A 27167-nucleotide genomic window follows, 5' to 3' on the forward strand; every position below is an offset into this window, starting at 1 on the left:
ATTTTTTTAGTTCATATGTAATTAATGAGTTGTACAATGTTTGTAATTCAGTAATATAGTGTTTTGAAATATATATTGTTATTCTTAATTTTATAATGTTTGTAATTTTATTGTGAGATTTGTGTTGATGTTCCGTTGCAAAATTTGGAATGTTGGCAAATTTGGATTCTCTGCTAATTTGGAGTTGAAAAGGTGTGCAGGTTCACTTCACAAGCAAATTTTTATTTTATTTTTTTTGGGGTCCAAAAGGGCTGCGGTTTTGGGCTAAAACCGCAGCCCTTTTATGTTAAAAGGGATGCGGTTTTGAGCCTAAACCACAACCCTTCATTGTGAATTCTTTTCTATTGAAGGGCTGCTACGGAAAGGGTTGCTGGCCAAAAATGCAGCCCTTAGGGCTGTTTTAACCGCAGCCCTTCATTATTTTTTCACTAGTGTTAATTGTGTTGAAGAACTATCTTTGCATTTTAGTTTTTCAAAAATCGCATTTCACTTTAAATTGGTATTTTTTTTCCCCTTTTTTGTTTAAATGAAACAGGTAATTATCCCTAATATTTTTTATTTTTTGGTGTCCCCATATGTTACCTTATATAATAGAGATTATTATAAAATCAATTAGAAAATCACAGCTATTATATCAACTTGCACGACTATATATAAGAGAAATAAGTACCCCGTTGAAGCAGAAAGAAGACCTTATCACACCATCGAACAATTAGCGATTGGAACCAATGTCAAAAAAACTACCCATTACATGAGGGCATTACATGAGGGCGAGACGGTGGTCAGAGCCTAGAGGAGAGAGGCTAGCGATTTGTACCAATATAGTTTATAAGGAAGTGTTCCAAAAATTATAAATTTGAATATATGTGACATTTCAAATTATAGTTTGTTTATTTATAACACTTTAATCATTTATAATGATATCTCTAAACAAGCACAAACAAATGTATCTTCTATTATGAGTACCTTCAGGACGTGAAGCTTATTCCATAGATGTTTTGCATATAACATGTTAATATAACAAGAACATTTAAATAAATTCTAAAACTTCACTTTTGAAATGTTAATTAATTAAACATAATTCTTCCCGTGTATTTTGCACGGAATATATATAAGTCAATACAAAAAAAAGTGTCATACTGCCAGATATATACTCCTCTCTCCTAAACAAATGACACAAAGTAAAAAAAAAAAAAATTGTGTATGGAAAGAATCGAACTCGTAATTTCTCATTTGAAATACAAAGAAACTAACCAACTAATAATCTACAATCACTACTAGAAAAGGAGTGTTGTGAAGACACTTTTTGGCCCAATTGGCGACGCTTAAAAGCGTCGCGAAATTTGCTCTCGATGCTGCCAAAGAGCTTCGAGCAGAATCGGTCGGCAATTCGCATCACCAAAAAGCGTCGCCATTAGCGACGCGGTACAACGTCTCCCTTATCCATATAGTTGTCGCCACATTGGTTAGTGGGAGTGCCCTCGATTAATTTGTAGACAGTTTAAAGTGTCTTAATTCAAGACGCTTTTTATCGACTACAATTAGTCACGACGCCTTTTAGTGTTGAGAGAAATTTGGGTGGAAAATTATTCTTATATTTGTCATAAGTTCTTGACAAGGAAAAGCGTCTAGATTTATATGGACAGTGGACTAATTAATTAACAAATAATAATATATAATAATATAGTAATATAATAATATAGTAATATAATATATAGTAATTTAGAATATAAAGTCAACAATGGAACTTGAAGATTACATAAAATACTTATAAGTACTTTGTATATATTATCATAAATCATAAATCATAAACGTAGTTCATACAATTAAAATCCCTACGTACACACTTCATCAATAATACTTCATAACTAATATGTTTCTAAAAATACCACAAAATTAAAACACACTAAAAATGTAGTTGTAGCCTTACAAAGCTAACTAATACTAAGATCTAGCAAAACAATGGTGGTAGCAAATTTGAAGCCTCAAGTAGTGTCATCCTGTTCTTCATCTGTTAGACCTTTATTATTATTTTCGAGTACCTTCAAAAGATGAAAAATAAGACCAAAATTATAATTAGCACATGTAATATATCCCAAGAAATAGGTAACACGAGCAGAAAATAATTTAAACTAGAAAGGCGAACATTATAAGGTTCATAATTTACATAAGGTTGTTCAAATTTTTCCTCCAATAAAAGATGAATACACCCTGCAGATGCCCCTCCTCTACATTTCTCTCCTTTCTATACAATATCTTAAGGGGATAAAGAAGGTTCTTGTGAGAACGCTCCGTAAAGCCTCAAAGTCTCCAATTTTCTAAAGTAAGCTACTTCTATACTACCCATCTTCTCTATTTATAATAAGTTTCTGAAAATCTTATTGAACAATCATTGGGTAAAGAAAAAGTAGTCATTACAACTTCCACAACAAAAGCAATCAAACTAAGGCACCAGGGAGTATTAGCAAAGAAAGGATCATTATCTCTACAATAAAAAATACAACCAAATCTATTTTGCCAAAGATCAATCTAATCACTGAAACAAGTCAGCAATGTGTTAATAAGATAATAGGAACATGAAAGTGCTTACAACATCAGTCACTAACATTACTGATAGCATTGGTCTGACACTCTGAACTCTGAAGTAAACACAAGAGAACTAGACAGAAAAGACTCTACATTGTCAAACAGCCTAAATTAGAGCAACAATAAGAGACAGCAATGTGCATTTGCACAAGACAGGCTAGTGATTGACCATGCTACAATATCTCTCATTGCATTTTAAGCTGATAGTTTCTGCCAATATTATACCATAACACTGGCATTTTACAGATTAGAACATCAAATAGACTGCCATTATGAGAACTGGGGCAGGCAGGTTCCACCTTTGGCATGTATGTCAGCAATATAAGTTTCGTGGTTGATGTAGGATTAAATTTGGAAAGTAGATATATTTTGGCATGTATTATATTCTATCTAAGACTATTATTAGCTTGAGAAAAGTTGTATATTCCTTGAAGACATGGGTTATTCCTACTGACTATAAATATATGGTTCAAGTAACAAGACAAATAATGTAAAGTTCAGGTGAGAGAGTGCTAAAAGCAAGAGAGAAAATGTAAAAATTAGTGGGCTATACTACCTAAATATTAAAAATTACTCAGAGTAACTATTAAAACAGATTCAAGAAGAAAAAGTAAGAATGCTAATTGTACGGTCAATAAGATCAGAGTGATCAGGTGGTTGTGGTGGCTTGGTGTGTGGACTGGAAAGCCAACTAGAGAGAAACTCACAGCTTGCAGAATGAACATTAATAGGAAGGTGCTATAAAGTACTCCGTGAGTGCTGAATTGGAGATTATATTCAACCAGTATTCTGGACATTCTGCCCACATAAACTGCAAGTATCGGAAAGAAATAGCATATACTTTTAATGTTTCCTAGGTCGGGACAAAATGTACTTAGACAATCTTAGCCATGGTTCAGACTTCATATTTTGGCTTCCAGTTCAGATGTACATTTGCTTTCTATCTAAAGCTTGCTATGAAAGAATTTTTCAACTTCAGCTAATCCCATTCGATATGCTTCGCCTTGTATTTCATTACAAAAACCCCACTTAAAACCACCACAAATAAAAAAGAGAGAAGAAGTTGTCTACAGAGGATCCAAGTATTGGAAGGGAACATGACAAAAGGTGGTGTAAAAAACTGTGACAAGCACGAATGCACAAAAACGACGTACACTGCAAGAAAACTGGCATAAACTCATAATATAACCACGTTAAATGTAATGCAACGCTTGGACACAAGGCAGCCCAATTGCTACCTATGACTTCCTTATACTGGAATTCCCTATTTTTTCTAATGTTAACTACTTCAAGAATGGCGCAGAAAAGGAGAGGGGAATCAAAAAGAAATAAAAAATCAAGGAGCAGAAGCAGAAGATATAAGCAAAATGAGATGAACAAGAATTGATCAATCTTTCCTTCTAGTCAATTTAAATACCCTTAGAACATTCTCATATACAACAAAAGTTACAGCAGATGCAGAAATCCGAAGGTTAAAAAAATCCATGAACAACATATATCTTGAAATAATTCACCCAAAACACTTATATAAAATATGACCTAGTTCACCCATTGCAAAATCACTACTCTCATGGTACGAAATGACTATGACATTACTCAACTTTTAAATTAAATCACCTTATAACAAGAAGCAATGACAATAATTAAAGAAAATGCGAGACAATTTAGGTAAAGTACCTAGTTCACCTAGAGGTGCTACAGAAGGAAGAAGACTAATCCCTTTTAGCCACCTGCAATCTGCTCCACGACAACTATTGCAATAAGCAAAGATCTCTATAAAGAAAAACAAATATTATGTGTAAGAATTATGAATGGTTTAAAATAGCGGTAACTACAATTATCCAAGAATAAAAACCTCCTTGTATAGAAAATTAGGAAAAAAAACAATTTATTTATGTTTCAAGTCATAAGGATAAACTTTAAACAGAGACCTATTGTCCATTAGAAAAATATTGCTTCCTCCATAGAAAAGATTGTTTTTAAGCTTTATAAATAAGGGTTCAGTTCAGCACACAAAATTACTATCTCACTCAAGCTTAAACTCACAAGGTTTAGGACTTTAAGTCTAACCAATCTGTAGAGAGCTTTAATTTTATGACTTCAATTGCTTTACCTTAAGAACTTCAACACTGAATTTACAGATCTAAAGATCAAGAAAGATGATTAGGATCCATTTGAGAGCTTGAAATTGCAACTAATTTCAAAAGGTTTTGCTGCAAGTAGCCTTATTTTTGTTATATATGAGGTTATACAGCTCAAAAGCCTTACTTAAGTTAAGTAAAAGTGTACTAACCCGACCATAATGAATGTTTTCGAAATTCAAATCAGGGTTTCTTAGGTAGGGGTAGTAAATAGAGTGGCCCCCAGATATCAAATCTCTTAATTGTTACCGCCTATTCTAGCAACAAAATACAAACGGGTAGCATAATTTCAGGGGACCCGGAGGGGATATGGAAACATCATACTAACAAGAAACAACAAGATAACAGCAGAAGCTACAAGAACAAACATGCAACAGGTAACGGAACCCCCCTAGGGTGTTGAGTTTACAAGTGCCTTTGATTCTTCCCCCTTTCTTAATCTACTTATAACACTGAGCCTAAATTATCGATCCTGTATTATAAAAAACCTAACATCTGCCAAATCTTCTAGACATTAATCTATCAATAACAAACACAAAAATACATCATTAATAAGATTTAAAATACAATTCAGAATATTATTTTACACTCGCAACAGATGTATACAAGATATATATTAAAGTTTTGATTTTAAATAAGCATGCTCTTATTTAAAAGTACTAACCTTTTTTATTAAATTGCCCTGATTTTCCTTGTCAAATTGTTCAATTCCTTCCCCTTCGCAATTTATCTAAGTTCATGGAAGATTGAGAATGAAGAATTCAATAGAAATTCATGAAAATCAGATTGAATTTTACAAAATTCAAGAAAAAAAAACAGTATTTCGAGACAAATCTATGATACTCAACACTTTTATTGAAATTCAGAGAATTCTGTAATCAAATTGATCCATTTCTCGCAGGTTTGCAATTGCTTCAAGACTGTTGAAAGGTAGGAGATGAATATATTCTTCAATGGAAATTCCCAAAATTGTAACAAAAAAAAAAGAGAGAAAAATTAGAGATGACATACCTGATGAAGAAGACAACGGCGAGCAATTGAAGAGTGAATTGAGAAGAATTGAGAAGAATAGGGTTTGAGTGTTTGAGAACTAACTAACTGCTGAGAAACGAACGTGGTATGGGGTGTATACTGCTTCTTTTGCGGCGAGTGATAATGCGGTTTAATTTACAATATTAAAACTCTCCAAAATTTAAGAGCGATATCTTACAATATAATGTGGCGTGCATGTACCTGATGTAGGCGTGTTATGTGGACACCAAAAAGTGTTGACAATAGTCTCGACGCTTTTAAGCATCGAGGATATGCGGAAAAAAATAAAACCCCCAACACCTATGTTGGGGCGTCGAGCAACAAGCGTCCAGAAAGTAAGGGTTTTCTAGTAGTGAATCTCATATTGGTCTTTGTAAGGGGAAAAAAATATTAAAAGACAAGATAACATACACCCATAATTAGTGAATTTTCTAACTTGGTAAATAAATAGAAAACTCACAATTATACCCATTATCCCAAAATGATAATTTCGTATCTTAGACACAAAGTAAACAATTAAAACGTATATGGAAAGACTCGAAAATATAACCTCTCATTTGACATACAAAGTCACTAACAAACTAATCTACAATCTCATATTGGTCTTTGCGAAAAGAAGTACTTAATTAAAGACAAGATAACATACACCCCACAATTATTGAATTTCCTTATTCGGTAAACAAATATAAAAATCACAATTATATCTCATTATCCCAAAATGACAATTTCATATCTTAGAAAACAAAACCAAATACTTTGAGTAAAATAAATTAATGTTGAAACCTTCTTTTTTTCAAAGTATGATGACTCATTTAATCTCTTGCAAAAGTTTTTTTTTTTTTTTTCAAATGACTATCAAACGTATGTTTAGCTTTCATCACATCTTTAATCAAAATTTTGATTATATTTGCTAGAATAGTAACAAAAAATAGATACAATGTTCATTATAATTACAATAATACAAGTGTGTATCAAATTGACTTGTCGTTATTTCATTGTTGTTGAAAGATCTCAGTTGGACTTTAACCAATGATATTTGAATAATGTTTTTAATTTGCTGATTGTCCCGTAAACTTTAGATCTAATTTTCCTTAGTAATGAAAGATGGCTAATTGGTTCAAGTAACCTATTACACTATTGTAACTATCACAAAAATGTAATGTTCCATGATTATTTTCTAATTGTATATAATCTAATCTCACACATTAGTAAATAAAATTATCCAGGGCATTGTTCCAGCCAACAATTAGTTAGTACTCACTCAGTTTTCTTTTTTTTTTTTTTCCTATTTGGAATCGGGGAAGAAACTAATGCTACTTAAAAGATAGGCAAGATTCCACTATTTTAAATAAAATTAAATTAATTTAAAATAAAGACTATAGTCCTTTGAATTAATATATGTTGTAACCAATAAGACAAAAGTTTGAGTAGTGAAAGAGTAAAAAATTACTATTGAATGGTGTGAGCACATTTATTACAGTTTAAAGCCAATGAGGAATTAAGTCCTAAGATGACCTTATATATTGAAAGATTCAAAATAGGAACAACATATGAAAATTTTCAAATCGGAAATACAGGAACAACAAAAGAAAATGAATGGAATATTATTTTACTAAAAGAACTATTCCCACATTAAACATGTAAAGCTCAAATCCATAATTACATATGCACAATTCAGAGTATAATATATACTCTATTTATCTCGTAATACTCTTTAAACTTTCATTTTTCATTTGTCCCATAATACTATTTACACTTCTATTTTTGGATATGAATCCTTCTACCTTTTAACCATTGGCGCGGCCCCGCTCTCTCTCCTCCAAATAAAATAATATCACTCCAACTCATACCAACTCTAACCATTAGCCCACACTCTCTCTCCACCAAGTAAAATAATACTACTTTTACTATCTACTTACTCATATGACATCTACCTTTCTAATAAAATAATAATTGATAACCAAACAACAAGTTATCATATAAAACTACATGTCTTGATAAGTGTCAAGAGTATTATGTCCTAATAAGTGTCAAGAGTAGGGGTGTTCGCGGTTTGGGTTGGTGCGGTTTGGGATGTAACCCAACCCAAACCGCAAATATACGGTTTGAAAATTTTCTAACCCAAACCGCACCGCAATTTTTCCCAAACCAACCCAACCCAAACCGCACAAAACGGTTTGGTCGGTTTGGGTTGCGGTTTAACCATTTTTTCCTCCCGATATTACTTTTGTAATCTAAGATAAAAAAAAAATTTTAATAAGAGTCCAAATAATGAAGTTGAATTCATAATTAAACATATATAATGATTTATCAAAAGTGTTAAAGTTTTTTACCTCAAACTTCTTTTTTCAATTTTATACTTGTATGTCACCTTCATAAGTGTATTTAATTTTATTTTATTTTTTAAATATGAAACATTGCGGTTTGCGGTGCGGTTTTGGTTTACAAAAATTAAAACCCAACCCAAACCGCAAACCGCGGTTTGCTTGAAATCATAACCCAAATCGCATTTTTAAAATCGCAAACCAACTCAAGCCGCGAAAAAACGATTTGGATTGCGGTTTGGTGCGGTCCATACCGCACTTTGAACAACCCTAGTCAAGAGTATTATGTGTGTGTATGAGAAAGATATCAAAATTTGACTTATAACACATGTGTAGGCGTGTTTTTATTTTCGCCTATGTGGCGTGAGCGCATATTATATTTGGCTACCCCATTGTTAAGGTTTTATTGAAAGTTGTTTGAAAGAAGTCGTCAACAATTCTTTTGGGAAGAATCATAAAACTAAATGGATATGGGAAAATCGTAGGGACAAACTAGGGACCTAGCCAATATAAATTTTTCCGTCATGACTCCATAGATGGTCAAAGTGAACCAAAGATTGAGTTCGGGGGTGAGGATACAATACAGTCAAGAACTATATTTCCCATTGCTGGTCTCTACTAAACATTGATTCATTACAAATTTTATGCCAGAGACTAATCATATTATATTTTTATACACCCTAAATAATATTTAGTCTAAACTGGTTCAGAAAACACATAAAAGACTATTTTTAGTGATAAGTTATTATGCAATCAATTTACATGGAATCTAGCAGGTTGTCCAAATTAATCCGATTAATATTAGAATAATTTTTTAGGTCATGTTTAGCAATAATAACATGTGGGTATAAAAATCATGCGGGAACTTCATATAATATGCATAGAACGATTAGGCAAGCATATAATATACAAAGGCATGAATAAATATAATAATGTAATAAAAAGAGAAAAGGGATTAGAATATACAAAGGCGCGTTTTTTTATATTAAAGATCTAAATCACGAAAAAAAACAGTTAGTAACCTCAATATAAAAAATAATTAATTTATTCAAGGATCCTCAAGATTATACCTATGTGGTTTAGATTGAAAAGTAGAAAGATCTTTAGGTGGAGCAATCGCGGAACCAAGAACGCATTGATTAGGAATAGATTGAAGGTATTGAAAGTATTAGAGTGTTTTGAGTGTTTTGAGTATTTTGAGAGAATTTGTGTTCGTAAGTATTCGTAAGTGTTTTTTGTATTTGTAAAATAATAATCAAAGTAATTTAAGAAATCAGGAGTATTTATAGGCAGAACGAAACTGCGCCTCACGCGCCTACTACGCCTAGCGCAACTGACGTGTCAAGCGCATGACGCGGCATGCCTAGTAAAAATCGTACACGTGGCACGTATTTTGAAAAAGATAAGAAAGAAACTACGTGTTTCATGCAAAGACTTGCACTTGACGCAAGACTCTGAATGAATTAGGAATCCACGTGTCACGTGCAGATTAGTGCACCTGGCACAGGTGGACCGACCTGCGCCTGACGCACAGTCGTGCGCTAGCGCAGGTTGGTGCGCTAGGTGCACCAACCTGACTCTTGGCGAGCCTTCGCCAGCTTTATTTGAAATTGCGTTTAAAAGATTTCTCTTATCCCTTTAATTACGAATATCTGATTTTACGGGATAAAATCTGATTTTAACTTATGAAAAATATCTTTTGAAAATATTTGCTTATTAAAATAAATTAATTAATTATCAATTAATTGAGCTTTTCAAAGAATTTGGCTCAAATACAATTAATTGTCATGAATAATTAATTGAGATTTAGAATATCATTTCGAAATAAAATTTTGGAGTAGTTCTTTAGATTGCTCTTCCGTTGGATCGCGCCGACTAATACCGCAGTATGTTTCATCATTAGATCCTTAAATAGAGAGACACGATTATGTGTCTACAACATAAAAACTCTAACTTGAGATAAAGATCTTCATCACTTGAACCTTATCTTGCTACTGTACTTGTATGTTGCAGATGGATGCTTACATATTGGATATTGCTGAGAAACATTTTTTTATTTATTTGTGAAAGTTGGGTCTTCTATTTTTGCAATTTGCAAGTTATTAAAGACTTTAGAATCTTTGAAACAAATGAAGTTACTCAATGGATTCGGGTTATTATTTTAATATATCCATACTCCAATTTCCTTCGAAATTTTATTTTGCAATAATAATTTTGATTTTTCAAATCTTAGTTAGTGAGAAAATGGTACGAACCTAATTTGGAAAACATAATTATGTATATTGCGAATTGGACTGGAGTGGATTTGGACTCCAAAAAAGGTTTTGGACTGGACTGCGTTACATTCAAAAATGTTTAGGTCAGATTTGGACTCAATTAATAGGGTTGCGGTTAGCCCAAAAACTGCAGCCCTTCATATACAAGAAGGGTTGCGTTTTAAAGAAAACGCAACCCTTCCAGCGCAACCCTTCCTTTTTTTTTCTCTAGTGATTTCTCAAGTGCAAAAAACTTTCGCTGGATTTGGATTTGCCAAAGTACAATCCGATCCATCCAATTTACACCACTAGTGTTGTAATTGGAGGGGGTCGTTAGGGCATGATGATGGCGGCGATACATTAACAATGTGTAATTTATTTTTAATATTTACTTTAAAAAATATTGATTCCAATATTAGGGGTTTGGAGAAAAAAAATCACCTCTTCTTCTAAGTATGAGAAACCAATACTTGAGGCTTGAAAGATTGAGTTAAGGGTACAAAAAGGACCCAAACAATCAGTTGTTTTACCATTCAGGACCTACAACTATTTTATGCACTCTTTAGGACCTGTGGACAAGAATTCGGCAAGTTAACTCATCGTTAACTCAACCGAGGTTAACTACACAAAAAAAAGGAAATTAAAATTCAGAAGTAACCGTTGGAATTTTTGGAGCTTTCAGTTCCTGAAGTACAGTTCCACAATATGAGCTATAAAAACAAACCCAAAAAAAGCAAGGGAATTTTCTGATGTCCCAAAATATATTAAGAAGCCAAAAAACAGAAAATAAGAAAAACTCCATTGGTCAGCTTCTTCAATCAGCAATCATTATCACCCATAAACTGGAAATAAGGAAAACTCCATCTGCAAAGAACATGTATTTCAATGAAGTGCTTTGTGATTGTGGCAGAGTAGCAAAGAAAAGAGTTTCTAAAACTCTGAGAAATCATTTCATGAGGTTTTATATTTGTGAAAATGATAGAACAAGAAGGGGTTGCCCATTCCTTGAGTGGATTGACAGTCCTCATCCTCTTGAAATAAGGGATGAGATGGTGGCTTTCATTAGAAGCAAGATGAAACTAGAAGATGAAGTGGAAGATATCAACAAGAAGCTAATGAAATGTAGGATTGTTATGGCAGTGTTAGTGTTTGTAATTTTCTTTTTGCTAATGAAAATGTAATGTTATGTAATTAAGGGAAAGAAAATGCTTACATTGTAATAGTTTTTAGAAGGGCATGAAAACATGAAAGTTGAAATTTTTCAGCGAGATTTTATGATCAAAACATTCAACAACTAACAAACACATAGGAAAGCATAATTGAAACAACTTAACATCAAATTCGCATAGATATATGATTTATAAAATTCGAAATTCAAACAAAACCCTAATTCATAACTTTATTTAAACATGAAGATTTAAGTGCATGAGATAAAAAAGAAAATTACCTTGATGATTTTAATGTGTTTTGCAGAAAAAATCTCTCCTGAAGCCGCCTTCTTTCAATCTGACAGAGAGCTTGTATTGACAAGAATGGAAGATGAAGAGTGTTGGAGTTAATGAGTACAAAGGATGAGAGAGTGGAGGCCATGTTTTGTGGCGCCAAGTTTATGGATATCAGTGCAAAGAGTCATCAAACGTTGCGTTTTTCCTCTGCTCCAAAATTACAACAAATCATTGCTTTTTGGGTTTTGACAATTTATTAATTTATTTGGGCCCCACACTTAACCATAGTTACAATTTGGCAACGACAATTGACATTAGCTCCTAAACGGTGCATAAAAAAGTACCAGGTCATGAACGATGAAAATACTAATAGTTTAGGTCCTAAATGTACCCTTCACTCTTGAAAGATTTCACACATAAAATATGCGTTTAAATAATGTTATACATATATTTGATATTGACTCGTTTTTTTCAATTTATTTTTGTTTATCTCAACTTATTAGTACTTATTAAACCTTACCTGAACTTATTAGACTCTATTTTACGAGTCTGTCAAATCTTATATTTGTCGAACTGATTAATTCTTATCTAAACTTATCCGATTTTTCTTAAAGAAAAATATTTAATGTTTCTTTTCTTATAGAAATTGAAAAATAAACCGAACTAAATAAAACCATTAAAATAAGTTGAATTACACAGCTTTGAACTTTCATTTAAGGTGAAGGAGAGTGAGAAGGAGTTTCTATATAGTGACCAAAGATGAGGCTTGAGAAGATAACCTTAGACACACATGAGTGACGTGGATTTGGTGATGAATCTATATCCCTCCCATTCTCCCAAATTTCAAGTCCTCTAGAAGGTTAGATTCATACAAGAAGTAGTATGTAAAAAAAGATGATAACACTAAAATCCTAATCCATCAGCATTCACTACTTCTCCAAGATGATGTCTTTTTCACTAACTGTTCCCTCTTGACAATAATAAATACAAAACTTTCCGAGGCCCAATTCTCTTATCCAGTCATCCATCATCATTACATTGCAATTTGCAGATTTCAAAATGACACGTTAGGCCCATTTGACGGCGACTCGTGAAGTGGGCCCCCATAGCATTGGCCTTATCCAATAGAAATTTCCACTTGCTAAGGTTTTGATATTTTCATATCGACAGCTCATTAGATCACCGTTTTCTGTATGCAATAGTCAATGTGTTACATGAACCATGAACATGGGACGTTGTCTGCCTGTCCCTGTTTGGGCATACTGAAAGCATCGTTTATTTTAAACAAAAAATTATTTAAAAAACGGTCTAATTTTAATATAAAAGTAGATCTAATCATTAAATGTATTAAATTAGTCATCGAAAGAAATTAATTTTTTTCTTTTAAGGGGAAGATCTTTTTTCTTTTGAAAGGTATAGACTATAAAGGAGGTTTGTTAATAGAGATATTCATTCTCTACGTATTCTGTATTATATGTAATCGGAAATAATTTTTTTAATTATATTTGATTTACATGAATAATTTTATTTATATAACTATTGAACATAAATAATCATAATTTGAAATGAGATTTATTTATTGATATAGAGAACACGAAACAATGAAAAGTTAAATATAAAGCTCTTTAAATAGTTTTGTATTGTTTGATTTTTTTGATATACTTCTCCAGAGTAACCAACAAATGAACCAATCAAATATGATACTTTCTTTGTTTCATTTTTAATGAAATATAGGGGCTTGGTACGGAATTTAGGAGAGGAGGGAGGTAGAGAGAAAGAAAAAGAGAGATCCATATGATGAGCAAAGAGATAGAGTGAAGTAAATACCCATAAAGTAGTATTTTATTATTTTGAAACGGTCTAAAATATTTATTTATTTTAGGACGGAGGAAGTATAAATATTATTTTATCTCAAAAAAAGAGAGAGTCGTAATACTTCATCTATATTTTAAAGTTGTTTTTACTTGTTATAGTTCCAGATTCTAAAAAAATGCGGAAATTAGTAAAAAGATAAAGTTGTTTAAAAGACAAAAAAAGTTTCAAAATATCCAACATAAGCTTGGTAATTTTTGCCATTTATTAATAGGCAAAAGCTAACAAGCGTCTGAGGGGTTCTGGATAAGAAAGCTAAATAACAATATCATAAAGAATCAATTATAAATAAAGAAATAAATCTTTTCGAACTTTAGAAATTACTATGTATATATTATACTAATTACAATCTCTCCTCCAAATAAAATAATCTTTCTAAAGTCTGGGTTTAACAAAAAAAAAAACTTTATTTCTTCATTTTGAATTAATTCCTTATGATATTGTTATTTAGTTTTCTTAACCAGCACCCAATTTCATGACATTCTTTATGACATTCCTATACAACAATCCAATTTCCTTGACTTCACCTCCATCACAGTCTCAACACTCCCTAACCACCATCGATGATAGCACTAACATGACTATATATGCTAATTTACCAGAGTAGGCATTGTCCTTCGTTTTAGAAATCATCACCCTACTTAGTCCCTTATCGCAATTAACCTCCCTCATTAACCACCATTTGTCACGCTACCATAGGCTACCATCGTTCCCGTCATGCATCTTTCGTCGACAACATTGTTAATGGAATTTTTAATTGGTTATTTCACCATACCTTAGACAAAAAAATTTACTCACCAAATATCCTCATTTATTTTCAAATTCACCACATATCTCTGACCTTTACATAAAATTCACCAGATACCCTTAATGACTAACGACGGTTAATTCTGTTAGTCATTAACCTTAAAAACCCTAAAAACCCGAATTAAATTTAATTAAACCTAATTGATCCTAACTAAACCCTAAGTAAACCTTAACTCTCTCATCGTAAACCAACCCCAGGCCCTCAACCCTACACCCACCAGCCCCACCACCCAACCCCAACCCCACCATTCCCACCCCCCTCCCCGCAGCAGCCACGCAGGGCCCCCTCATCCCTCCCCGACAGCCCCCACACAACCCCCACACAGCCCCCCTCCCCCGTTAGACCTCATTCAAGTCCTCCCTCACTCTCGCTGACATAGTAGATCTGAAATCAGCCGCCAACACCATTATTGTCGAAGAAACCGAGCCATTTCGCGGGAGCGACTGAGGGAGAGGGAGGGGGAGCGACTGATTTGTAAGCGAAGGACTAGATGATGCGATGGAGGAGGCACAATTTGTGGGGGATTCGACGGGGAGGGATTCGAGTTATGGGGGGATTTGTGGTTGTGGGGGATTCGGGGGGAGGGGGGGCTATGTGGTTATGGGGGATTCGACGGGGAGGGACTAGCTGATGCGAGGGGGGATGCGGGCTGGGTTAGGGTTACTTAGGTTTTTAGGGTTAATTATAGTTTTTAGGACTAATTAGGTTTTTAGGATTAATTAGAGTTTTTAGGATTAATTAGTTAATTAGTTAGCGGAGCACTGGCGTCAGTTAGCCAAAAGGGCATTTTTGGGTGATTTATTTAAAGGTTAGGGGTATCTGGTGAATTTTTTAAAAGGTCATGACTCATGGGTATCTGGTGAATTTTGAAAAAAGTGGGGGTATTTGGTGAATAAATTTTTTTGTCAGGAGTATTTAGTGAAATAACTGAATTTTTCATCCTTTATGCCAGGGTTAACCTTATCCCCTATTTTACCTTTTTCTTAGGATTTTCATTTATTTTTGAAGCGAAGCAGTCGGTTATAATTGTTGGTGTAGCTAGTATGAGAACAGATCAATAAGTAGTTCCAATTGAATTTATTTCTATAGAATTAATTTAACATCTTTTTCTTCTTCTTGTTTAGAAATGGTGAGGGGGGGGGGGCTGCGAGGTTGCGAGGCTGCGAGGGAGGGGAGGGGGTTGCGAGGGTGGGGTGGGGGTGGGGGAAGGTAGGGCTGCAGGGGTGCGATGGGGGAGGGGTGGTGGTTGTGTGGTTAGGGTTATGGATAGAAAATTAGGGTTAACTTGGGTTACTTTGGATTTTTTTAGGGTTAATTAGGATTAATAATTAAATGAGTTAATCATTGTTAGTTATTAAGGACATTCTAATATCTTTTCAAGAAACTCAGGAGCATAAGGTGAATGTTGAAAAATATTTTGTTATTTGGTGGATACAAAAACATTGTTAAGGGGCTAGCCTCCCCTCCCCCTCCCCTCCCCCCCCCCCCCCCCCTCTCTCTCTCTCTCTTCTCTCTCAAATTCTAGCCTCCTCTACCCATTCTTCATCAGTTAGGAGCTGTCGTGGATGATTTCATCCATGATAAATTCGTTTTCCCCTTTTATTTTCAGTTTTGAGTTCATTTTCTTATTTTGTTGAATAAATTAGTCTCTCTTTATGAGATTTTTCGAACCCTGTTATGGGACTTTTATCCTCTGTTGTGGAGATATCCTTCTCTCCTATGAGAGTTGTCAGTATGGTTTTTTTGTGTTTAGGTGTAAGAAATTGCTCTCATTGATTGAAGTTCGAGATTCAACATGAAGGTATTGAAATATCATATGCGATCAATATTGCTCGATTAAGAATGCTCTTGCCAAACTATGTCAGAATGACAGAATTGCTCAACAATAACTGCGTGATTCAGCAAATGTAAAGGGGTTGCGCTGTATTGCTTAAACTAGTTTATTGTAGTTTATTCAAAACGAATTTGATTTATCCTGTTTGATTGTATCTCGTTTTTGTTTATTACCTATTATAGATATCGTTTCACCTTCAATTAATGAAATTTCTATTAAAAGAAACCTGTCAAAAGCATATGATGAGAAAACCGTTAAAGTTATACATCCTTCAGCGTACGTATAGAAATGTTTCATGTAAATATAAAACAAATTAATAATTTTTTTTCTTGAAGGTGCTGTAAGAATTCCTTGGGTTACTATTAGGGAGGGTATAAAGAAAAATTTTAAGAACAAATAGACAATAACAATACTCCTACCGTTAGACTACTCGCACCTTGAGTATTGAATTGACTTAACCGTTAGACTTGTAAAACTTAATTGTCAAAATCAAATAGAGGTTCTGGAACAAAACGCCGATTTTTCTTTTCCCAACTGTAGAAATTAGTGGCACCACATCACCAGCCACAGATCTAAACGATACCGACACATTTCTGACGCAGCACACGGATCCTACTCACTCACCTATGGGTTTCTAGATAAGCCCCTTATTATATACCTCTACTTTACTAATCCCTGGGTCCCACCTTTCCTTCTATACTATCTTAATTCTTAATCTTATTTCTATATATAAACACATCTCAACTCCAAAATTTCATGAGCAACAATAAACTTCATTCAACCCACTCTTTTAAGTCTCAACTTATAATCTTCAACATCCATCTAAAAAAACATCCATCTAAACTTCTCTTTCTTTCTTTTTTTTTTAAAAAAAATGGCTTCTGCAACCACTACATTTACATCTACCTCATTTAACTCTCTCTCCTCCACCACTTTCAACCGCCCACGTCATTCTCCGGCGTCTTACGTCACTTTCCGGCGACCAACTCCGTCAATATCCGCCGTCTACGCCACCGCCACCGCGAATGAGACGACTTCTGTCGGCGTAGCTTCATCTTCGGTGAAAACGTCGTCGTTGTACGAGGTTTTGGGGATCCAAGCTGGTGCGACGGGTAAAGAGATTAAGGCCGCTTATAGAAAATTGGCTAGAGTTCTTCACCCTGATGTTGTTGCTTGTGCTGTTGCTAAATCTAAAGATGCCACGTCAGCTGATGACTTTATTAGGGTCCATGAAGCGTATGCCACGTTGTCGGATCCTAAAAAACGGGCGGATTATGATCGGATGATGTGGCTTCAAGGTCGTCGTTTGAGTTATTCTCCTACTTATTGTACTACTAGTGGGACCACTAAATATGGTGGTGGTACGACCTCGTGTTCTGGCTTTTCTGGTTATACTCGCCGTACTTGGGAAACTGATCAATGTTGGTAGGAGTATGAGTTGCGCGGAAAAAGATTCTATTTGGCTGAATTTTAGCTAGCTAATAGAAAAATTACGGGTTTGACATGATTGTGAAAATGTCCCCGTTAAAATTTAGTCAAATAGCTTAAGAAAAACTACTAGTTTGTTAGATATGTGTACATATATTTGGGAGCTTTGCCCTTAATTAGCATTAAAAAAACATATATATACATATATGTCACTTTAGATTATATTTTAAGAAAATCGTGTACATTTGGATGAAATTTAGTGTTACGCTATTAGTTTCGTATGACATTTCTTATAATATATTTCATCCGTTTTTTATTACTTGTATCGTTTTTAACTTTCGACAACACACTATTACTTTTACCATTTTCAATTTTGGCAATATATTATCTCTTTTCGAGTACATTATAAATGGGGTTCCTTTCTTTATGTTTTCAACTTTTGTCCTTACCTTGGTTCTTGTGCAAAAAGAAATTATGGAATTGATACAAGTTTTTGTATTTTGTTGCAATATTTGTTTTTTCTTTGAAGTATGTGTAAGTACAATGTTTGTAAAAGATTGCTAATATTACAATAATGTATTTCTATTTGATTATTATTCCTATAATGCACATGTTAGACAAAATGAATTTAATTTCTATATATACCTATATCTGGTTCATTTTTATTGCTTCACATTAACTTTAACGACACTTACTTTTTTCTAGAACGCAATTTCAAACATATGCTTTTGAAACGAGAGACAAACGCTTAGATATCGGATTGAGTTAATCTTGTCAATGACATATTGTCAAACCCATTATTAACTAGTTTCTATTAGAACTAGTAATTTGTTTAATTCATCTAAATGGGATTTGGTGAGATATGATAATTGGTTAATTGTGTAGTATGAACTATAAAATAATGTTGCTTGTTTATTTGTGATTTTTGAAATGTCATTAATGAGAATATATCTATAAAGGAGGACATCGTTGTTTTTAATATCATAGACTTAGTTTTTGAGATATAGTTCGATTAATCTATAATGTAAGAAAGTTAGTAGACTGGTAAAAAATAAATGTATTAAGAAGATTCGTTGGTTTAGTTTCTTTATCTTAAGCTTAACAAGAATAGCTATTAACTCTTGTCCTTGTTGTTAAGATAAATTCGAAGGTTGATTATGGAGAGTAAAAGAGTATAACAAAGTCAACTAAAGATGCGCTCTTAACTAATACGTACATGGAGTTCCATGAGTTTCATTAGTTAACATGTGGTTATAGTTCAATATATAATAAGAGTTAGTTTGATTAAAAAAACTCGTTTTATATGGAATTCAGTGTCATTAGTTAATAAAAAGTAAGCTATGTTTCTATGGTTCCAATATAGTGTTGATCAAGTTATTAAACTTAATACTAGTGTTTGTATGTTCTAAGTATAATAGTAACTAAAGTTTAACGTTGAGTTATAAACTAATTGGATGGCACCTAAGAAGTATATGACGGGAATATGTCAGGTGATCGAGAGTCTTTTCTTTAGACTCTTAAGAGTGAAAGCCTATGAGTTCCCAATACCTTAAGCTTATTTTGTTCTACTTAAGTTCAGCTGTTTATATTAAGAAGATTTAATTCAATTCGTCTTGTTATTTAAAGTTAAGAGAAAATGGTTATTAATTAGTATTATTGTTTATTGAATCCTAATGGGATTCAACCTAGAAGGGTGATTTGTTATTAATCTTCGAAGTTTATAAGTAAGAAGGTTAAAGTATAAATATGTTTATTAGTTCACAAAGAGATTTATAATTATCGAAGATTGTATGGGGTTGACTTGTCTTATGTAATCAGGAAGTTAACTCGATAATGGTTTATAATGATTATGTGAGTTGGAATTCACCTATTGGTGTAACTTGGACCATATTTAATTGGTTTGAATAATCACTCTTCGCTCAATGAACTTTGGAATGCGGTGTTTAATTGAACTCTCCTTAGTAATTCTAAGAGAGAGACCTATTGGAAGTTGTTGGTGGTGCTTGATAACTGTTATTATCATTCATGGAATAAATCTCAATTGTTAATTATGAAATGGAAAAGAGTATAAACTATCTATAAGCAAAAGCATGTGTTGTGTGGCATTGCTTTAGTAACTCTCGTCAGTTAATTCTAACTGAGATACCTTTTGTCATTGTTGTTGATGTTTAGTGAACATGAGTATCTATTAGTTGTTGCGGTTTATAAGTTTCATGATTGGAATAGGAATCGAAAAGCATATATGTAATAGCCCTGGAATACTTGTAAGGATGCTATGTTAAGAGATTATAGTTCTCTAAGTTAGTATCCTGGTTTAGTTTGTTATACAAATCTGTTAAGAATTATTAAACTATTGGATGAGATCCAAGAATCATCTGATTGAAATATGAATGATAATGAGAAGTGATCCAAAGGGGAAAGTAGCCTCGTTTGAGTCGACAGATGAGGTGACATAAACAGTACCCTTATGGACTGTGAACCTTGGGGGGTCCCCACAGGGAAACCTGCCATTGCTTTGTGGGGCGATAATCGGGCGGCGACATATCAGGTAATGTGAAACATGTGGATGGCTGATTGAATCAGCGGAAAAATGTACTCAGGACTAGTCAGAGTTATTGGCCAAAAAGTAAAGCGAACGGTTGGGTGACGAACCCCACTATCGGAGTGTAAGCTTTGTCTCCTCCGCCGCGTTCTCTTTCCCCCAGGTTAAAATCTCAAATTATGAAACTTCTTTCGATATTGGATTCCCGATAAGGAATCGTATCACGGTAAGTTGTTTCGATATTGGATTCCCAATAAGGAATCATATCGGTAGGTAATGAATGTTTATTCAATATTTGAATATGAATGTCAATATTGGTTTCCTGATAAGGAAGCATATCACAGTAAGTTATTCTAATGTTGGATTCCCGATAAGGAATCGCATCTTGTTATTTGATTCCCGATAAGAAATTGTTATAGTGAAAGTTATTATGTTATTTGTTGCCTAAAAAGGGTTTGTTTATAATAGTATAAGAAAATGATTGATAGAGTATCAAAGCATAAGTGTGGGTTTCCGCTAAGAAATTAACTAAAGGAGATAAAGTATATTGTTTATATCAGAGTTGGTAAACTCATATCATTTATAAGAAATTGTGATGTTGAATGGTTAATTAAATAATGAGATATGAAATGTCACTGTTGTGAATGTTTAGGAATCCTCTTACTATGTTTGTTGTTATGTGAAAGATGATGTATTATTAGAAGAATATTTGAACAAAGGTATTACCTATATGTGTCTGATAAGACTAATACTAAGCACTATTATAACAGATGTGATTATCATGTATGTGTCCCACATGACAAATGTTATACATTGTTATGACATGTGATTGTTTTGACCATGTTGATCGTTGAGAGTCATTTTTAAGTAAAAGCCACCAAAGCATGTGTTGATCTTATTACAGGTTTAGTACTCAGCTTTGCTGATGTGTGTATGTTATTTGTCATTTTATGTGGCCTGTACTTGGTGGGTGGCAGTATCCTAAATTTTTCAGGTTGAAGTCGTGAGTTAATCTTTTGCAAGTTGAAACTGATACGAGATGGTGTAGTATTGTATTTGTTTTCGAAGTGAAGACGCTCGACGTATTAATAGTTAGTAATAGATTATTTATAACTAATTATGTATTTAAGAATCGCTAGCTAGTGCACCTGGTTCTCTGTTGGTTGTTACTCTGCGAAAGCGTTAAGGTTGTTGAGTCTGGAGTATTTTATAAATTGAAATTGTAAACAGATTTATATTATTTCCCGCTTTAAGGTTGTCCTATTTTCAAAGGAAACTCTACCGGATTTTCTATAAAAATTTATTAGCACAGAGTTTGATAATTAAGGTCCTGTTGTAATAGTTAATTTGAATTGAATAGAATTGTGAATTGAGTTCCACATTCTCCGATATAGTTCGGTGAGTGTGATGGTAATAGTCTGGGTTATCACGACTGAAGTGATCTCTTTCGATGTACTTAATCCTCTGTAAGCTGGTCGGAAGAATTCAGGCTGTTACATTCTCAATATGGTTCCACTTCCCACACTTACAGCATCATCGAGTTTGATTTTGGTTTCCAAAATTTCCACTTCGATTTCCAGTTTCTTGCCTCTTGAATGACCCATTGTTGGGTTGGTTTTGAAAATTCTTTTTCTTTTTTTGTTCTCAAAGATCTCTTTACGAAGCTTGCTTTTTCTTTCAACATTGGTAGTCCTATCGTAGAGCTCTTGGAAGGATGTACTCATGTGTGCTGCAAGTTTCTCCTGAAGATCAAGAATAAGGTCTTCTTCAAAGCGGTTCATCCTTTGTCGACCCGTCGACACTAAGTTAGGAGCAAATCGAGCAAGCTCGTTGAATTTCACAGCATACTCTAACACTGACATATTCCTTTGCTTGAGATGGATGAACTCAGATTCCATTTTGAGCTGCAGAATTTGAGGGTAAAATCGATTTCTCATTGCTCCCTTCAGATTTTCCCATCCAAAGCCGGGTTGGCTTTGGATTCCCTTTGCAATCTTCCACCAAAGGTTTGCTTGCCCTTTCAGATAGAATACTGCGAAATTCACCATTCATTTTTCAGCACACTGAGTGGCGTCAATTAGTTTCTCCATACGATTAATCCATTCTTCGAATTCGGTAGGATCCGTCTTGCCATCATAGGTTGGTGGTTTGTGAGCAGAAAATCGCTTAAACATGTTAGAGCATTTTTCTTGCTCTGATTTGGACTTTTGTCGATTTCCTTGCAAGAGTTCCATTATTACAAGTCTTAATAAGTCCGTTCTATTATCGTTAGCAACGTCTCCGGTGGCTTCTCTGAAAATCTGGTCCCTTCGCAAAGCATCGAGCCTTGACCTCATTTCTTCCAGTGACACATCGGACACGTGATTTTCATTTCCTCCTTCAGCGTGATCACTCTCACTTGTTGCCATTTTCTATCACACTGAACATTTTACATTCATATCACTTTTGATGAAATTAGGCCACAGTGCATTCAAAAAGTAAGGAAAATTTATCCCATTTTCGATCCTAACGCTCATGCTCATGGTTATTCGAGTTTTTCTATTTATTCATCAACTTATAGAACTTAAATTTTTATTTATTTTTCCTTAATTATCTTACATAGCCCAACTATTTCTATCCTATGATTAATAATATTATTGTCGTTATTATTTATTATGCCATTTCACCTAAAACCATTTTTACATTAAAATTAATTTATGTAAAACCATTACGGTTCTAGTTCAGGTTTTAGAAACCTTCGGCTTTGATACCCTTTTGTAAAGCTCCAACCTCTAAACATCATTAAGTTCATGTTCTAGTGATCATAAGTTTAGATTACATAACCAATATAGTTTTTCATATATGTAAAGTAGTTGACCATCCTCACTTCTACGCCATCCCGTCACCTTCATCAGTACCTAAAACCAAAAGCAACATCGTGAGTCGAAACTCAGTAACATACTACCCAAACACTGTAAATTCATTTCAATTTATTTTATTTGCAAACATGGAGAAGAGAATATTGTAGAACACATTAGAAATCAGTAATGAAATAATAGCAAGGTGAACAATTTTAAGTAGCATCTTGAAACTTCATAAGTTCCAATTATCTGTTCATCTTTTAGCTTGGTAACTGACAAGTATAGACATGCAGGACGTCTCCCACCATGCGATGATCCTCAAGGATCCCAGCTCTCTTATTGTATACACTGCTCGCACCAAAATAGAGTAGTACCATAACACCCTCAAGGTGCCCGACTCTCTTTTCAGGTGTACGATGGGTGCGAAGGTACGTGCACGACCATAAAGTAGATGATAAGCGTAACATGATACTGCCAGAGCCTCTTTCACTTTCATTTATCAGTTTCGTTTGTTTAACATTCGTCGGCATAAACCTTATATTTTTCATGAATCATACTTGAGCATCAATAACTCATAAGTTCACACTATAGGAAAACTGATTCATAAACAATTTAAGTGTCCCACAATCCAGAATAAGGATCACGTCACACAAACTCTTATGATTATAATATAAAAATGATTTCACAAACATATTTCGAAAGGGATCGTGAGTGTTAGAAATAAATGTTACCTCGATTCCTACTTAATAATCTTCAAAGTCGGGGAAGCTGTAATATCCTTTCGTTTTAATCTAAGCATGCAATTAGACAATGAAAATATAAATATTCATTTTATTTTAGCATTTAGACCTTTAGTTGTTATGATTATTTTTATTATTGAATATCGGTGTTGACATTACAGATACTCATTATTTAAGCTTTTATAATTAACTTTACCTACTTTACTTTGATTAATAGGATTATATTTAACGTATCATTTGTTATACTAAGATTGATAAACCCAACCAACTACAACAAACAAGGGGAGACTCCGAATATCTATTGTCGGAGAATAAGCCGATTGAATATCCTGAGGAGAAGAATCGGATACAGAGGTAGGTACCTTATTCAATTTTATAACTAAATTATCTTCAACGAGTTATAAAACAATTTCAGTTATTGTAGCCCAACTAATCATAAAATTCCTAATATTCAGTTACGATTTTCAGATTACAAGAATAAATTGACAATTACTATTATAAGACCTGATTAATTGGGTTTCTTTTTTTTTTTTAAAAAAATAGCTAATAATTTAATTAATATGGTTTAAGTACACAATAAGAAAATTCATATTTGAGCCCAATTTAGAGTTTTATATATTGCTTGGGTCTTTGAGCCTAGATTATTAACAACGCAACTAACAACTTAAAATATAAAGATTAAGGAGTATAGAGGTATTTGACACACCTCCTGCTCACTTATCAGGCACAAAAACAAGGGAGGAAGAAAAGGGAGGTTGGCGTTGTGGTGGAGCTCCGGCAGCAGTGGCGAGGCGTCGCAGCGGAAGTCGTGAAATCAGGCGGTTCTGGGAGATGGCTCGTCAGCGCAAGGAGGAGAGAGAGAGAGTGTGGGTGAGAGGAAAGAGAGACGCGGCTGGTTTGCGGCGAGTCTGGGCGACGACGTAGGGTGGTGTGTATGGTGTTAGAAGTACGACGGTGCCGTAGTGGGGGGAAGGGTGGTGGGCAGGTGGTTTGGTTCGAAACAGGGGAGAGAGAAAGTGTGGTGTGTGTTGCGAAAATAGGTAAGCTTGAAGGAGTACTTTTGGGTGGCGATTTCCGACGAGGATAGGAGAATCCCGGTGGTGATGAAGATGGTGGAGGATAGGGTGGTGATTTGAGAGGCACGTATGACTATTTTTTTTTTGAGGGGAAAGAGAAGTGCATTAATCAAAGGGACAAAGTGTCCATAAGTACATAAGGTGTTACAATAATAGGACAATGACGCTCCCAACACTGCTCAACACCAAATGGCACTACTCTAGCAAGGTTATGGGCCACACAATTCCCATCCCTTCTAACATGAGAAAAGGAAACAGAAGAAAATGCATTACACATAGAAAGAATGTCTCAAGTATTGCATCCAAATCTGAGAAGAAAATTGCTGCTTTAGTTAATCTTTTGGTAGCTACTACAGAATCAGACTCGAAAATCACGTCATCATACCCATGAGCTTTGGCCAATCTGGTTGCCATATAAATGGCCTTACATTCAGCTACCTCGGGAGGCCAGTAGGCACGCACACATCTAGTTGCAGCAAAGCACACCTTACCCTCCAAATCACGGGCTATCACACTCAGCCCCACCCAACCTTCATAAGCCAAGCTTGCATCTGTATTCAGTTTAATAACACCAGCAGGGGGAGCATGCCATCGGCCTGGGCTCGGAGTGGTGATGGACCGCAATCCTCCATAAATCTTCACCGCATAGCAATTAAAATCATCAACTTGTCGCATGATTCTCTGGCACACAACAGGGACAGGATGGCTTGTATTCTCAAAAACTTTCTTGTTCCTTTCACCCCACACATTCCAGAGGATATAACAGCCCTTCTGGACCACCTTTGCATCCATCTCACTCCATCTAACAAGAGTATCACACATGCCTTCATCTTCCACCCCTTGTAATAACATGTGACAATCCAGCACTTCCCACAGTTTTAGCGACATCGGGCAGTTATAAAATAAATGTGATTGTGTCTCATCCTCTCTGGCACAGCAGGGGCAACCAGCATCTTCGACGAGGTGACGTCGCTTAAGCACATCCCGTACCGAGAGGGAACTTGTGCAGGCGCGCCACATAAAATGGCGAACCATAGGCGACACATTTAAGCTCCACTAAATATTCCACGCTCTATGAAAATCCTCCAGATTCCCACCTTTCCCCAACATATAAGCAGTTTTCACCGAATAGGTGCCATCCTTTGAGTACGCCCAAACTAATTCATCTTCTAAACCTCTAGCACTTAAAGGAATCGCCATAATACAACGTTGATCATGCTCAGTGAAATGTCTGTCAATTAGTTCCGTATTCCACTCCTTTTTCTCCACATCTATTAAATCTCCCACCACTTCTAGCCCCTCCACCCGATCACTTCTGATAAATCTGCCTTCTTCGTCCCCCACCCATGGTTCGCTCCATATGTCAATTTTCCTGCCATCTCCCACTCTCCAAATCAAACCCTCCAAAACCAAGCTCTTTGCACCCCAGATACTTCGCCACGAATAGCTGGTAAAGTATCCTAACCTCGCTTTACAAACATCACCATGAGGATAATACTTGGCACTCATTACCCGACTTAATAGTGATTTATTGTAATGTAATAAACGCCAGACTTGTTTACCCAGCAAAGCATCATCAAAGACCGCGAGATCCTTAAATCCCATGCCCCCCATACATTTGGATTTACACATTTTTCCCCATCTTAGCCAATGCATCAGCAACCAAAATGAATCATCTGAGAAAATGCATCAGCAACCAAAATGAACAAGAACGGGGATAAAGGGTCCCCCTGGCGCAATCCTCTAGTGGGAGTCACAGAACCACATACTCGTCCATTAATAATAAAGGAATACGATACAGTCGATACACAACTCATCACCAGATTAACCCATCTTCCATCAAAACCCATTGTCAGCAGTAGCTTCCTGAGAAAACCCCACTCCACTCTATCGTAGGCTTTACTCATATCAAGTTTCATCGCAATCAAGCCTTTCCTGCTATTATTCCTCTTCTTCATAGTATGAAAAATTTCCAGAGCAATGAGAGAGTTGTCCGAAATCATTTTTCCAGGAACAAACGCACTTTGATTCTCAGTTACAAGTGCAGGGAGGAATTTTTTGAGCCTCAAAACAAGAGCTTTTGAAGCTATTTTGTACAACACATTACATAAACTGATAGGCTGGAATTCAGAAACAACAGTAGGAGATCTAACTTTAGGAATAAGAGCAATATTAGTACAATTGACATCTCCTGGGCAAGAAAAGTTATGTAAAATATTGCTAACATAAGAAAATACCTCGTCA

The 27167-nt window shown here is 34.7% G+C and overlaps 2 protein-coding genes and 2 long non-coding RNA genes across 4 annotated transcripts; 1 reads left to right on the forward strand and 3 right to left on the reverse strand.

The window, feature by feature from the left end:
• Nucleotides 1-1927: 1927 nt before the first annotated feature.
• LOC109136233 (uncharacterized) lies at nt 1928-7902 on the reverse strand. Its single transcript, XR_007268480.2, has 4 exons — nt 5739-7902; nt 5392-5647; nt 4264-4359; nt 1928-2042 (listed from the first exon to the last, which is right to left on the reverse strand). It is a non-coding gene; the product is annotated as an uncharacterized LOC109136233 (long non-coding RNA).
• A 3082-nt stretch (nt 7903-10984) lies between these two features.
• On the reverse strand, nt 10985-14664 carry LOC109136234 (uncharacterized). Its single transcript, XR_002041121.2, has 2 exons — nt 11786-14664; nt 10985-11202 (listed from the first exon to the last, which is right to left on the reverse strand). It is a non-coding gene; the product is annotated as an uncharacterized LOC109136234 (long non-coding RNA).
• Nucleotides 14665-17044: 2380 nt separating this feature from the next.
• LOC104905123 (chaperone protein dnaJ 11, chloroplastic) lies at nt 17045-18044 on the forward strand. Its single transcript, XM_010693572.4, has one exon. The coding sequence runs from the start codon at nt 17172-17174 to the stop codon at nt 17724-17726; it is 555 nt and encodes a 184-aa protein (XP_010691874.2). The 5' UTR covers nt 17045-17171; the 3' UTR covers nt 17727-18044.
• Nucleotides 18045-25118: 7074 nt separating this feature from the next.
• Nucleotides 25119-25811, reverse strand: LOC125494347 (uncharacterized). The gene has a single exon (XM_048637913.2). It carries the CDS (start codon nt 25809-25811, stop codon nt 25119-25121), a length of 693 nt encoding a protein of 230 aa, XP_048493870.2.
• Between the last annotated feature and the right edge of the window lie 1356 nt (nt 25812-27167).

Source organism: Beta vulgaris, chromosome 1 (assembly GCF_026745355.1).
Source record: "Beta vulgaris subsp. vulgaris cultivar EL10 chromosome 1, EL10.2, whole genome shotgun sequence".
In the NCBI taxonomy this organism is placed as follows: domain Eukaryota; kingdom Viridiplantae; phylum Streptophyta; class Magnoliopsida; order Caryophyllales; family Amaranthaceae; genus Beta; species Beta vulgaris.